Below are 15,592 nucleotides of genomic sequence, written 5' to 3'. Positions count from 1 at the left end.
AAAGGACGCTACTGCTGTGATGGGATTTGAACCCCTGACCTTGTGGTTCACAGTCCGGAGACTTATCCACTGAGCCACAGCACCTCTACAAATGACCTAAGCTGTGTGCAAAACGAATGTTTATACTTGATTATCCTTTTGTCTATGTTTCATGAACTAGATCCATAAACTTTCTAAGTTACGATGGAAATTAAAAAAAATACCTCTGACATGCCCAAAGTTCACTGACCCTAAATGACCTTTGTCTTGTGACCTGAAACTCGGGCAGGATGTGCAGTATTACTGTACTTCATTATTACAGTACCCTTCTGTGTAAGTTTCATGAAGTAGGTTCATATACTTTTAAGTTGTGATGACATTTCAAAAACTTAACCTTAGGTAAAGGTTTGATGTCGATGCAGCCGCCGTCGGAAAAGAGGTGCCCATAGTCTCGCTCTGCTATGCTGGCGAGACAAAAAAACAGGGTTCATGTGCTAGTTGTCAATGTGCTTATTTTCAAACTATCAGAAGTAGCCCTATATTAGAGCAAATGTACTTTTTAAAACACCAAAAACGTTGCTTTCTATCTAAGTGAGGAAAAATTCAAAACCACTATACCATTTTACTCAAACTCGGGGTCATATTCGTCATACTTTGCAGCACTGTAGAGTAAAGTATTTTGAAATTGTAGAGGTATTTCAAAAGTGCTCAATGGGATAATTCCAGTTTCTTGGCTTCATAAAAAATGCATTAGATCTGCATTTAGATTGCAGATAATGAGAAAAATCAGCTCATATCTACAGCTGATTAATCAGCTGTTCATCCATTGTGACATCAGTGTTCAGAGTGTAAAATATGCACAGATCATGATGCACACAAACATAACTGTGGAACGTCCTTAACCCTAAAAAGACTGGGGGGGCTGATTCAGCCCCCCCTCCACATTTTTCTCGATAAATCCGCCGTGCCAAATTTTTTTACCGCGTCACTCGCTGACTTTTTACCTTCAAGTCTCTCGCAACTTTTGAGACCAAAATTGTGACCCCCGGGTACGCGGTTCCGAAATTACGCAACATTCTTAAGTGCATGCAGACCCAAAATTACTCAAAAATGTGAATTTGTGTACAAATCCAATGCAAATAGTGTTTTTAGCCAAATTTCATAAATGTATCATTATTTTTCCTTTTACTGCTTAAAATCAATTAATTTAATCTGTTTTATGGTCAAAATAAAGTCCCCGACAATTTCCATTGAAAAAACAATAAAAAACAAAAAGTCGAAAAACAAAGAAATACATAAGAAATTTAGAATACAATAGATTACATAAGAAAATAAATGTGATGTTGAAATTTTTTTAAAATAAATTTGATCAGATGCCTATCTAGAAATATGTGAAACAAAAATTAGCATTTCAGGGGCATTATTTTATTAATTAGAGCAAACTTATGATTTTACGCATAAATCAGCATAATCAATGAGACATGAGATTTTTTGCAGAAATTGATATTATAGTTTTGTAGATAATGCCATGGGTAACCATATGCCAATTTTCGTCGCGATTGTGTGATCGACGGCCGAGATCATGGGGGGGGTGAATCAGCCCCACCCCCCCAGTCTTCTTTGGCATCGAAATAGCCCAGTCTATTTAGGGTTAACCAGTCTATTTAGGGTTAAAGCTGATAGTATGAACAAGATGTATTCACCTTTCCAATAATGATGCCCTGAGATTCAAATATATCAAAAGCTTTGGAGGTTGGTCTGCCTTTTCTTTTTATTGGATGACTGCGATCATGTGACTGGCTGTGATCATGTGACTTGGTAGATACCAGTGTGTCATCAGAGAACTGCTGTACCCTATTTCTGACTGATATACCTTCCTTCTCAGCAAATGAGTTGACTAGGTGCTCTAACGAAGACTCAGAATTACTTCTCCTACTGTAATGTATATAAAAAAGGGTAAATGAGAATTCCTCATAACATGTATTGTTGTCAATATTACCATTATGGTGCTGCTGATGATCATCATAGTAACGATCATCACCATCATCGAAATCAACGTTATCATCGTAATTATCATTATGAACTGACTGGGATAGAATAACACTTGTCATAAGCGCCTTGCACATAAACTTTAATGTTGACCTGAAAATGACCTTTGACCTTACCATGTGATCTCCGACTGCAGCATAACATGCAGGTCCCCTAAGTACATCTACCATCCAAGTTTGGTTGAAAAGCGACTTACGGTTGCGGAGTTAAGTGTCATAAGAGAGTCTTGCATGTAAACTTTAACGTTGACCTGAAAATGACCTTTGACCTTATCATGTGACCTCCCACTGCAGCAATAACATGCAGGTCCCCCAAGTCCATCTACCGTCCAAGTTTGGTTGAAAAGCAACTTTAGGTTGCGGAGTTAGGTGTCCTGCATGTAAATTTTAACGTTGACCTGAAAATGACCTTTGACCTTACCATGTGACCTCCGACTACAGCATAACATGCAGGTCCCCCAAGTACATCTACCATCCAAGTTTGGTTGAAAAGCGACTTACGGTTGCGGAGTTAAGTGTCATAAGAGAGTCTTGCATGTAAACTTTAACGTTGACCTGAAAATGACCTTTGACCTTATCATGTGACCTCCCACTGCAGCAATAACATGCAGGTCCCCCAAGTCCATCTACCGTCCAAGTTTGGTTGAAAAGCAACTTAAGGTTGCGGAGTTAGGTGTCCTGCATGTAAATTTTAACGTTGACCTGAAAATGACCTTTGACCTTACCATGTGACCTCCGACTACAGCATAACATGCAGGTCCCCCAAGTCCATCTACCATCCAAGTTTGGTTGAAAAGCGTCTTAGGGTTGTGGAGTTATGTGTAATTACAGGTTTGTGACGGACAACGGACGACAGACAGACGACATTTGGATCCCTCAGTCTCGCCTTCACCTCTGGTGGGCGAGACAAAAATTGGATTTTCAGTATAACAAGTGGAGCGCCTCTGATGGTCTCACCTGCATCACGCGATTCAATATAGCAGCATTGCTGACTTTGGAAACTACTATGAAATAATTATTCACAAAAAACACCATTCATATGATGATACAATACCACGTTCATTGACAATAAATAACATTTGACCTTGATCATGCAACCTAAGACTTGTCAGTGATACTTGATTACCCCTATATCCACATTTTATAAACTAAACCTAAAAAGTTTTAAAGTTATGACAGCAATCTAATAATTACCTCCAAAATGGCCAAAGTTCAATGACTTTAAATGACCTTTGACTTTGGTCATGTGACCTAAACTCACATGAGATGTTAAATAATAATTGATTACTCTTATGTCCAAGTTTTATGAACTAGACCAATACACTTACAGAGTTATGATGGTATTCAACAAATACCCCCAACAAGGCCAAAGTTCATTGTCCTTTGACATTGGTCATGTGACCTGAAACTTGCACAGGATGTTCAGTGATATTTGATTACTCTTATGTCCAAGTTTCATGAATCAGATCCATAAACTTTCAATGTTATGATGGAAATTCAACAGATACCCCCAACATGGCCAGAGTTCATTGACCTTAAATTACCTTTGACCTTGATCATGTGACTTGAAACTCACACAGGATGTGAAGTGATACTTGATTACTCTTATGTCCAAGTTTCATGAATCAGTTATGATGGTAATTCAATAAATACCCCAATTTGGCCAAAGTTCATTGACCCTAAATGAACAAGACGATGGCACAATGAAAATCATTGGAATATTCTCTCCTCTATGATTTAGGTCCGATCTTTTCTCCCTGCCTTTTCTTTCAATTATGAGGGAGGTCATGCCATTCTTGTTTCTTTCACGAAGATAATAATAAAACCCGGATATAACCACTGATCTGTAGAGATCAGTGGATTGACATCGAACCACAAAATTAACGTTGTTTCGTCTTGCAGTCGCGGGTGACCTGCAAGTTGACTATTGTTCTCAATGCAGCCTCTTCATTGGATAATCGTTTCGCCTTTTTTGGCAAGTGGTTGCTAGGGCATTTCGGTTAGCTAGGCGGTGGCAAAATAGGTCTTTTCATGGAGGGGAGTCAAAAACGGAAGTCAAACTTCGAAGGCATTTTTTTCTCGTTTTTTTATTTTCAAGAGCCCAATTCTTCTTGCCTTCAAAGGCTAGTATCTCCACTAATATTTACTCTTACGGGTCGAGTGTTATATCAAATTAAAGGTAAAGAAACAGGGAACAATAAATCACTAAAAAAAAATTGGATTTGAAAAATTCTGAATTGTCTCTCATTTCGGTGTGATGCGTCACATATTTGGAGGATTGCTGTTTTCCACTTACTTGAAAGAAGAACTGTCTTGATTCTTTTTCTGATGCTTCTTCCTAGGCATGGCTACTGGAGCTAAGATAATCAACAAGACAAAGGACAAGTGAGAGGATGTGACAAAAAAGGTAAGGATAAAGGAGGAGTATTGCTTAATCAAGGATTTAAGTGTTCCAGCATCTTCTGTGTATATATTTTGTGCAATATCAACCTCTAATCATGAAATGCTTCTATTAATTCATGTCCTATTTGACAGCTGATATGATAGCATTAAAATAGATAAATATGGAGAGAGTGTTATTCACATGAATAATGACAGTCACATGTTCGTGAATTCATTAACTAACCAATTAATATATACCTCTCATAGGTTCATGGTTGAACATAAATGGCGAGACAAAATTGAGACTACATTTGCGCGCAACATGTACCAAATAACGTCAATTAAACGCATGTGTTTGAAATACCTCAGAAACCCTGACTCTGGAAAACGTTATGAAACACACGTTATTGCAAGTTTTTGATTGGCATTGAAACATTGTTTACATGAAAATGCACATGAATGTAACCATACAATGAACTAATCACATATGAAAATGCTGATTCTGGGCCTCAAAAGTGGAAGCATAAACACCTGAAAGAGTTTGTTGTAGGTCCCCACCCTTATCCATAGCTTGACTATTCAAATATCTTGCATTTTGGAGCCTTCGAAGAGACACAATGATGCTTTGTTTGGTTTGAAAAACAACTTATATTTTCTTGAAATCACTTGGAGATGAAAGAATAGGTTTTCCTCTATCAGCTTCATATAAAGAAGTGAGGGCACAGCAAAGTCTACCCTCTCAGGAGCTGCCCCAATCACCTAGCCCCTTTTTCATATTTTGCCAATTTCTTTGTCTTGCCTGCACAAAAAGCTGATTGCATACAACATCATAAATAAACAAAATAAAATTCTTATAAATATCATTTTTTTAATCTTTGATGGATTTTTCTCAAACCTTCAACAACATTTTTGATGTTTTTTTTCTGCTATCTTTACAATATTTTTGTTGGCAGGGTTAACCTCTCCTTTAACATGAATATATTATTCCAAGCACAGACCTACATGTACATCATCCAAAATTCATATTACTTTTGAAATATTTGCATGTTCAGATGTTTGTAAATGTAATGTCCATGTAGCCTGCTTGCAAGAAAAAGACTGTCACATCACCAATCCATTAATCGACTTACTTTCTGGTCTTGGGCTAAGGTCAAATCGAGGATTACCATGAGCGCCAAATAGATGCTGAGATATACTCTCTTGTATTGTCCTTTCAACAAATCTAAAGTGATAAGAATAAATAGAAGTTTCATACATTAGTGGACTGAAACAAGAAAATAATAAATTTTCATGCTCCATCACTATCAACAAAGTCCCCCCACTGCCTTGCCAGTGATTTAACTACATTACAAGTGGAATGCCTCTGGCCGTCTCACCTGCATCACACGGTTCAATATAGTAGCAGTGCTGACTTTGAATACTACTATAACTCGCACAAGATGTTCAGTGATACATGGTTACTCTTATGTCCTCTTTTTATGAACTAGACCAATAAACTTACAGAGATATGATGGTTATTCAACAAAAAACCCCAACATGGCCAAAGTTCATTGACCTTACATGACCTTTGACCTTGATCATGTGACCTGAAACTCGCACAGGATGTTCAGTGATACTTGATTACTCTTATGTACAAGTTTCATGAATCAGATCCATAAACTTTCAAAGTTATGATGGTAATTCAACAGATACACCCAATTCGGCTAAAGTTCATTGACCTTTGACCTTGGACATGTGACCTGAAACACGCACAGGATGTTCAGTGATACTTGATTACTCTAATGTCCAAGTTTAACGAACTAGACCAATAAACTTTCAAAGTTATGATGGTAATTCAACAGATATCCCCGATTCGGCCAAAGTTCATTGACCCTAAATGACCTTTGACCTTAATCATGAGACCTGAAACTTGCACAAAATGTTCAGTGATGCTTGATTACTATTATGTCCAAGTTTCATGAATCAGATCCATAAACTTTCAAAGTTATGATGGGAATTCAACAGATATCCCCAATTCGGCCAAAGTTCATTGACCCTAAATGACCTTTGACCTTGATCATGTGACCTGAAACTTGCACAAAATGTTCAGTGATGCTTGATTACTATTATGTCCAAGTTTCATGAATCAGATCCATAAACTTTCAAAGTTATGATGGGAATTCAACAGATATCCCCAATTCGTCCAAAGTTCATTGACCCTAAATGACCTTTGACCTTGGTCATGTGACGTGAAACTCATGCAGGATGTTCATTGATACTTGATTAACCTTATGTCCAAGTTTCATGAACTAGGTCCATATATTTTCTAAGTTATGATGACATTTCAAAAACTTAACCTCAGGTTAAGATTGCGATGTTGATTCCTCCAACATGGTCTAAGTTCATTGACCCTAAATGACCTTTGACCTTGGTCATGTGACATGAAACTCTAATAGGATGTTCAGTAATACTTGATTAACCTTATGGCCAAGTTTTATTAACTAGGTCCATATACTTTCTAAGTTATGATGTCATTTCAAAAACTTAACCTCAGGTTAAGATTTGATGTTGACGCCGCCGCCGCCGCCGCCGCCGTCGCCGTCGGAAAAGCGGCGCCTATAGTCTCACTTGCTTCGCAGGTGAGACAAAAACCACAGTGAGGGTACGCCACAACAAACCAGGGCTCGAAATTAGCAGGTGCCCGGATCAGACCTTTGGGAGCTCAAAAAAGAAAAAAAAAGGATTCTAGGCACCCGGATTGCGCGCCAAAATTTTCAGAAATGATTCCTCCCATCGAATGAATTTTAAAATGTCTCATCAAAATCAACAGTACTGTCTAATTCAACTACTACTACTTACTTGAATTATATTCCCCCAAAATGAAATCTATTGTGTAATTATGATGCCTATTTGCCATAAAATTGATTAGTTTATTTTGATCCCAGTTAGAGTCTTACTTGTCTGTTCGTGCTGAGATAATATATGCACGATGAATTCATGGTCGTCATCATTCACACATGCGCACTGTGCTTTATATCAAAAGTATCAGATAAATTCTAATGACCACTTGGGCTAAAAGTCACTTGGTCTAATTTTTATTTGGTCTGATTTCCATTTTGTCGAATGTAATTTATTGTCACTTGGTCTAATACTAATTCGTCTAATTGTCAGTTAGTCTCATACTAGTTGGTCTTATACCAGTTTGCCTAATCCTCACTTGGTCTATTAATCCTTTGGTCTATATTGCAGTTGGTCTAATGTGCAGTTGGCCTAATTTCCACTTTGGCTAATTTCCAGATGGTCTAACATGTACATTCATTTCGTCTACATGCCACTTGAACTAATTTCCAATTTGTGTAATTTCCATTTGGGATAATGGTTTGTTGGGCTATTCCCACTAAGGCCATCATACATACAGTTTATTCATGTTATTTGTGTCTTTCATTTTTGAACCTGAACACTGTAGAAATTTAATATTGCATTGCATGTTGTCTGCTCTAGGCCTTACACCATTAGGCCTATCCATTTTCTTAAATGTAAATGAGAATTGAGAAGGGATGGGGAAGGAATAAAAAATAAGAACAAGCGAAAAATAACTTAAAAAGGAAATGAGAATAATAAAGTTTGAATGAAGAAGCGCAACATAAAAAAAGTTGAAGAAGAAGAGGCATGCAGAAGAATAAGAAGACAAAGAACAAGAAAAAGAAGAAAATGAAGAAGGAGAAGAAGGATAAAAGAGGGAGAAGTAGAGAATGAAGAATGACTGCTTATAAGTTATCTGTGTAATTTTTAAAATTAATTTTCAAATTACATGATCTTGGGGCTTTAATTAACACTCTTGAAAAAAAAAAAAAAAAACTGCCTAAATCTTTTGAGCTACATACAGTAACCTTCTTCAAGTTCAAGTATCATGGTGTCTCCTCAGTGACTCAAATAGATATAAATGAAACCAAGTGGAATGCCTCTGGCCATCTCACCTGCATTATGCGATTCAACATAGCAGCAATGCTGACTTTGAAAACTACTATAACTCGCACAAGATGTTCAGTGATACTTGGTTACTCTTATTTCCACGTTTTATTAACTAGACCATCATACTTTCAAAGTTATGATAGTAATTCAACAAATACCCCCAATGTGGCCAAAGTTCGTTGACCTCACATGACTTTTGACCTTGATCATGTGACCTGAAACTTGCACAGGATGTTCAGTGATACTTGATTACTCTTATTTCCAAGTTTCATGAATCAGATCAATAAACTTTCAGTTATGATGGTAATTCAACAAATACCCCCAATTCGGCCAAAGTTCATTGACCTTTGACCTTGGTCATGTGACCTAAAATGCGCAGAGGATGCTCAGTGATACTTGATTACTCTTATGTCCAAGTTTTATGAACTAGACCAACATACTTTCAAATTTATGATGGTAATTCAACAAATACCCCCAATTTGGCCAAAGTTCATTGACCCTAAATGACCTTTGACCTTGATCATGTGACCTGAAACTTGCACAGGATGTTAAGTGATACTTGATTACTATTATGTCCAAGTTTCATGAATCAGATCCAAAAATTGTTTAAGTTATGATGGTAATTCAACAGATACCCCCAAATCGGCCAAAGTTCATTGACCCTACATGACCTTTGACCTTGGTCATGTGACGTGAAACTCATGCAGGACGTTTGGTGATACTTGATTAACCTTATGTCTAAGTTTAATGGACTAGTTCCATATATTTTCTAAGTTATGATGACATTTCAAAAACTTAACCTCAGGTTAAGATTTTATGTTGATTCCCAACATGGTCTAAGTTCATTGACCCTAAATGACCTTTGACCTTGGTCATGTGACATGAAACTCTAATAGGATGTTCAGTAATACTTGATTAACCTTATGGCCAAGTTTCATGAATTAGGTACATATACTTTCTAAGTTATGATGTCATTTCAAAAACTTAACCTTAGGTTAAGATTTGATGTTGACGCCGCCGTCGGAAAAGCGGCACCTATAGTCTCACTCTGCTACGCAGGTGAGACAAAAACTGCAATTCCGCATCAAGCTCATTAACAATGCAAAAACACTCTAGTCATGAATATCACTTGGATAAAAGAAGCCACTTTTTGAGGGCTTGCCGACTGACTGTGTACTTTTTATTATGATGACACTTCAAAAACTTAACCTTCGGTGAAGATTTCAATGTTGATGATGCCGTCATCGGAAAAGCGGTGCATTTAGTCTCACTCTGCTATGCAAGCGAGACAAAAAGGAACAATTAGCATTCAGCTTTTACAACAGCTGAATGATACTTTTGTTGATTACTTACTCTGATGTAGTAGACAATGATATTGGTGATGGAGCAGTACTGGTTCCTTGATCACTATCAAGATTGAATGGAGATAAGGCTCTTTCATCAAACTCACCATCAGGAAGACTGGCAAGAAAAAAAAATCAGATTACAATCTATCGTCTATTGAATTCTGAATATGCTTTGTATAAGGACACATTGCAAGTGTTTTATCTGACAAAGTTTGTATTATCCAATAGCTACTATAGTAACTACAGTGGTGCTCGAAAGTTAGTTAAAGTGTTCCATGTTCTATCATGTTTCAGATATTTAACTGTGAAGTTAGTCAGGTGATAAATATTACATTCAACAAAGTGTGTTTTATGGGCTTGCAGAACATTGTAGAGTTGTTGATGAAGGATTGCATTTTGTTGTGGGGTTTACTAACTTTTGAGCACAAATGTATATACCTCTCAGCCAATCAAGCAAATGGGTTAAAGGCAAAGATCATCCGGACGATAAGTTGGTTCAATAAAAGCAAAATATTTAAGGAAAATATTGGTGATAATTTGATGAAAACAAATAATAAGAAAGTTATGAATGTTGGTACATGTAGAGTTCTTAATTTGTAACATCATATGTGAGCAGCTCCCTAATGTATGTGAATGTAACTATTTTTATCACCCTCATTATTCCAAATCACATTTCACATGATCCAGAAAATCATTCAAAGTGGCTCTTTTGCACATACAAGTGCCACTATTATTTTGAAATCATTTTAGAGGGGTTGCTCACCATCCTACTGATTACAATAATCAGAATGCTCAGTAGTGAGCATATTATTTACTAACAAGCTATACTTACCTATACCATCTCATCAAATTGCAATTCGTTACCCTGACTCGAATAGCTACCAGTAAAAAACTCCCGAAAGAGGCTAACTGCAATCAGGTAGCCTGGGAAACCCGTCACGGAAAGAGACCCATAAAACCCGCTTGCCGCATATAAGCCTCCTCTTTCGTTGCCAAGGAGGGGAGAAGTCTTCTGGAGAGGACGGGTGGGGAGCTATAGGTAAGTATAGCATGTTAGTAAATAATATGCTCACTACTGAGCATTTTGATTTACTACACTGCCCTATACTTACCTATACCATCTCATCAAATTGCTAGAATAACACAGAAAAAACTGGAGGAGGGGCAGAAATGAGACCCTTCCCAGACATGTTAGCATAACAACGATAAACTGATAGACTATAAAATGGAGTAGTCTCCCAACTGGAGAAACTACTCTAGGAATAAAGGGGTATAAATATCATCAACCTCGTTAATGAAATATATCAACTGGAAATAGTCTAGGAACGAAAAGGACAAGACAGAACCGCCGAGGCAAAACCTGTGTCTCGGCTAATTACATCGGATAAGTAATAAGATACAAAGGTATTGGAATTGGTCCAATAGGCTGCCTGGAGGATCTCCTCTATAGAGGTACCCTGAAATAGCGCCCAAGATGTTGCTATGCCCTGTGTATCGTGGGCTCTAATGGACCCTGATAATATGGCGTCCTCTCCACCTGACCTGATCCCCTGCACTAACCATCAAGAAATTGTAATTGGACTAACAGGGCCGTGAGGTTCTATTGAACTAATGAACAGTTGGTGGGAAGTGCGAATACACTTAGTCCTATCAATGTACCACTTCAAAGCACGTACGGGACACCATAACCTATCTTCGGAAACTGACGAGAGATAGCTAATGGCTGGAAGAACAATTTCACAGGGTCTAGAGGTTTCTTTTTTATTCTTAGCTAGGAAACCTGGTCTAGGGATCAAGCGGACTGTCCTTCTCCCAACGGATATGACCCGGCGTTACCCTGAGTGCATGAAGCAAACTACGTCTTTGACCTGAAGCTATAGCCAACAAGAAGGCTGTCTTAATGGACAGATCAAGGAGGGAGCATTTATGCATGGGTTCAAAGGGGGATTTGGCTAGGGCCCGAAGGACCCGTGGAAGGTCCCATTTGGGGAAGAGTCTTCGGCTGGGAGGATTCTGTAAGAAAAAGGATCTTGTTAGTCTGGCAAGGACAACTGAATTTGAGATAGTCTCCCATTAGAGAAGCCTGAATGAATGGCTGCTATGGCTGACCTGTAACCCCTTATGGAGGAGACTGATAAACCTTCGTCAAATAATAGACTTAAGAAATCTGCTATCTTACCTAAAGAGGCAGAAGTTGGATCAATCTGTAAACTGCCACACCCCCGGAAGTATCTCTGGAGTCTAGAATCATAAGTGTTCCTGGTGGAGGAATCTAGAGGCCATATCTGCAGCTCTCTCCGAAAGGCCCGCTTTAGTTGCTGATTTCCTGAAATGGGCCAGAGTGTCAGGGAAAGCCTTTCCGGGTTCGGGTAATAAGTGTCCGTCCCGGGTTGTTTCAGGAGGTCCACCAGTGGGGGTAGCCATTTTGGAGTCCCCACCAGGAGATCAGTAAGTGTTGTGAACCATGGTCTCCTCGGCCACCAAGGTGCGATGAGGAGAACGTAAGCTTCTTCCTTCGTCACTTTCTCCAGCACTTGAGGTATTATGGGAAAGGGAAGGCGTAACCCAGGGTCCCCTTCCATGGGATTGTTAGGGAGTCTGTCGCAAAGGCTAAGGGATCTTAATAATAATGCCGTAATAATCGCAAAGGAGGGGGTGTCTCTCTGTACATTAGTGACGGCATGCAGCCGAGAACTGTTTCCATACCCGTCCCAGAAGACTTAGAGGTTGTGTGGTGTAAAATCCGCCCTTTTCGGCTTCCAAGAAATGTCTCTGAAGTGTATCTCGCTGCTGTATATTCACCTTCCAACAATGACAAAGAGCAAGAGCTCGTTGATCACATCATCAGCACTATTGACGAGTTGACATCTCATCATCCAGATGCCGGTTTTGCTATCATGGCCGATATCAACCGACTTAATACGGATGTGATCTGCTCCAACACGAGTCTTGTCCAGGTTGTTAATTCACCAACGAGGGATGAAGCTATACTCAACAAGATACTGACGAATATGACGAAGTTCTACGATTCACCAGTGATTACCTCACCTGTTGGCATGAGCGACCATAATTCTATCATTTGGACACCATCGTCAACAAGTGAATATAGGCCAAACAAAATGTCCACACGTGTTGTCAGACCGATGCGTGACTCCGATCTGAGATCTTTTGGCCAGTGGACATCGTCGAATGACTGGTCAAGTGTTACAGACGCCTTGACAACATCAGGAAAATGTGAGGCTTTTTATTCATCTCTCTTTTCAGCCATGGATGCTTACATGCCCTCAAAGACGGTAAAGATTCATGTTAGGGATAAACCTTGGGTTACACCCGAGATCAAATCCCTCATAACAAGACGTCAGCATCTTTTTGCTAGTGGCCCGGAGAAAGACTGGAAAACCTGCAGAAACAGAGTCATAAGATCCATCAAAACAGCAAAGGCTCGTTTTTACCATGATCGTATTGCCCAACTTAAGACCGATGACCCTGCTTCTTGGTATAAACATATCAAGGTCATGACCTCTCAACATAAGTCCAGTCAAATGATTCAAGCTCCAGGGATTAATCAGCTGGAAACTGTAAAGGTAGCTAACGCTATCAATAGGCACTTTTCTCAAGTTGCTGCTGACATTCCTCAACTGGATCTTTCGAAAATACCAACCTTCCTCCCATCACAAACAGCGCCCCCTGTTGTCCAACCGTGGGAAGTGTATTGTGAACTTAAACATATCAAACCAGGAAAGCCGTCAGGTCCAGATGGCATTCCAGCGAGATTGATCAATATGTTTGCCTGTGAACTCAGTTCTCCATAATGCAGCATCCTGAACAGTTCGTATGCAGAGGGTGTAGTGCCTACTAGATGGAAACAGGCAATAGTAGTGCCAGTTCCTAAAGAACAACCTGCCAGAATCGACAAGCTGAGACCCATAGCTCTCACCGACCACTTCGCGAAGGTTGCAGAATTGTTCATCACGAAGTGGCTAATGACTGATATATCACCAGTCCTTGATGTGAAACAGTTTGTAAGTAGGCCAGGTAGATCAACAACCCACTGTCTCGTTGACATTTTGAACTTCCTAGCCAAACATACGATAAGTTATCAACTTCTGTTACACTAGTCACAACCGACTTTTCAAAGGCTTTTGACCGAGTAGACCATTCTATTGTCATTTCGAAGCTTATGGATCTCTGCTGTCGTCCATGTATCATCCCATGGATCATAGACTTCCTCACTGGTCGTACCCAGTGCGTCCGCTACCAAGGTGTCATGTCAGACATTACTCCTGTGAGCGCAGGTGTACCACAAGGTACACGGCTCGGCCCGGTGCTCTTCCTAGTTCTTATCAACGATGCTTTAGCATCATCCAAAATGGAGTTATGGAAATATGTAGATATGACACTAGGTGAAGTGAAAAAGAGGGGTGCAGCCAGTGAGGTAAAAGACACTCTTGATGAGCTGAACGTATGGTGTAATACAAATAAAATGAACTTGAATGCCAGTAAATGTCAAGTGATGAGAGTGGACTTTGGGAAAAAAATCCACTCCCACCACTGATTGTTGAAATAGGCAACCAGACCCTGAACGAAGTAAATGTGATGAAAATACTTGGTATCCTAATCCAATCAGACCTGAAATGGAATGACCACATTAGTTCAATGATAGCTAAGGCTACCAGGCGAATTTACATGTTGAGGCAGCTTAGACCTTTTAAACTCCAACAGGGTGATCTACTGAACATTTATACTGGTTACGTGAGGCCATTGGTGGAGTATGCTGTGCCAGTTTGGCACCCAGGCCTGACTACCCAACAGCGAGCACAAATCGAAAGAATACAGAAACGATCTCTCCGAATCATTCTTGGCCCACTGTACATCACCTATGAGAATGCCCTACAAATAACAAACCTGAAATCACTCGAATTAAGACGACGGGACTTGTGTATCAAATTTGCCAAGTCCCTACAAAACTCACCCACCTTCAGATCCTGGTTGCCTAATCCTAGACTAAACACAAAATCACACGAAGAATTGCTCCCTACGATCAGATTAAATGCAGAACACAAAGGTACAAACTTAGTCCAATCCCATATCTAATTAGCTTATTGAATGAATCCTAGATAAAGAAGACAATCTGTTCGTTATGATCTGTATTATGACTTCTTCCTAAATCTTTTTTTTCTTTTCATATCTCCTCTCTCTCTCTCTCCCCTCCTTCCTTTTCTATCTCACCCCCCATCTCTTTATCTCTCTCTCTCTTTCCCTCCCTCCATCATTCTCTCTAATTCTTTCTCTATCTCACCATGCAATGTGACTTAGGGACCGCATCCATATTGTATTGGCAGCGTGCACCCCGCGAGCACACCCCCGCTGCGGTAATTAGTGAACAGGATGTATCTCCCCGCTAGACGCAGCTAGCGGCGGCGCGCTGCTCAGATTAAAGCAGATTAACAGGAATCATTAATCCTAGATTTTATCATTGCAGCTTCTCGCCGCTTCTCGCAGCTTGCACGCGGCCAACTTGCGGGCGAATACTCGTACTCAAAATGATGTGCTTTCTAAATCCGTTGGTGAAATGTGCGCGACCGATGCGGCGATTTTCTTGTCTGCCCGACACGAAATGAAGTTATTAAAGTATGAAATATTGAGCTAAAAAGTGTCTTAGATTTTTAGCAAAATAATTCTTATACATTTCGAGGTGAAAAGATTCATATTGATATTATTTTTATATTATTTCCGTTGCGTAATAATGATCTTTTTCTTCCAACAAAGTACGATCATCACTTATTCTTAATCCGACCCCGACATGAAATAGGACATAGTAACTTCTAGCAATGTAAGATCATCGCTTGCGTGTTTGTTTAGGTCCGTTCCGGCACGAAATGAAAG

General features: G+C 39.4%; 1 protein-coding gene across 3 annotated transcripts in view; it reads right to left on the bottom strand.

Moving 5' to 3' along the window:
- Nucleotides 1-15,592, bottom strand: part of LOC121431933 (protein FAM13A-like) — a 205,311-nt gene that overhangs the window by 77,887 nt on the left and 111,832 nt on the right. For all 3 annotated transcript variants that reach the window (XM_041629710.1, XM_041629711.1, XM_041629712.1), the window contains exons 8-11: nt 9,714-9,821; nt 5,540-5,631; nt 4,324-4,384; nt 1,683-1,914 (exon numbers count right to left, since the gene is read on the bottom strand). In XM_041629710.1, coding sequence (XP_041485644.1) covers nt 1,683-1,914; nt 4,324-4,384; nt 5,540-5,631; nt 9,714-9,821 — 493 coding nt within the window. The remainder of the gene's footprint in view (nt 1-1,682; nt 1,915-4,323; nt 4,385-5,539; nt 5,632-9,713; nt 9,822-15,592) is intronic.

This window comes from Lytechinus variegatus, chromosome 18, assembly GCF_018143015.1.
Source record: "Lytechinus variegatus isolate NC3 chromosome 18, Lvar_3.0, whole genome shotgun sequence".
Lineage (NCBI taxonomy): Eukaryota > Metazoa > Echinodermata > Echinoidea > Temnopleuroida > Toxopneustidae > Lytechinus > Lytechinus variegatus.
The sequence above is the reverse complement of the archived record's forward strand: the minus strand, read 5'-3'. Positions and strand labels throughout refer to the sequence as shown.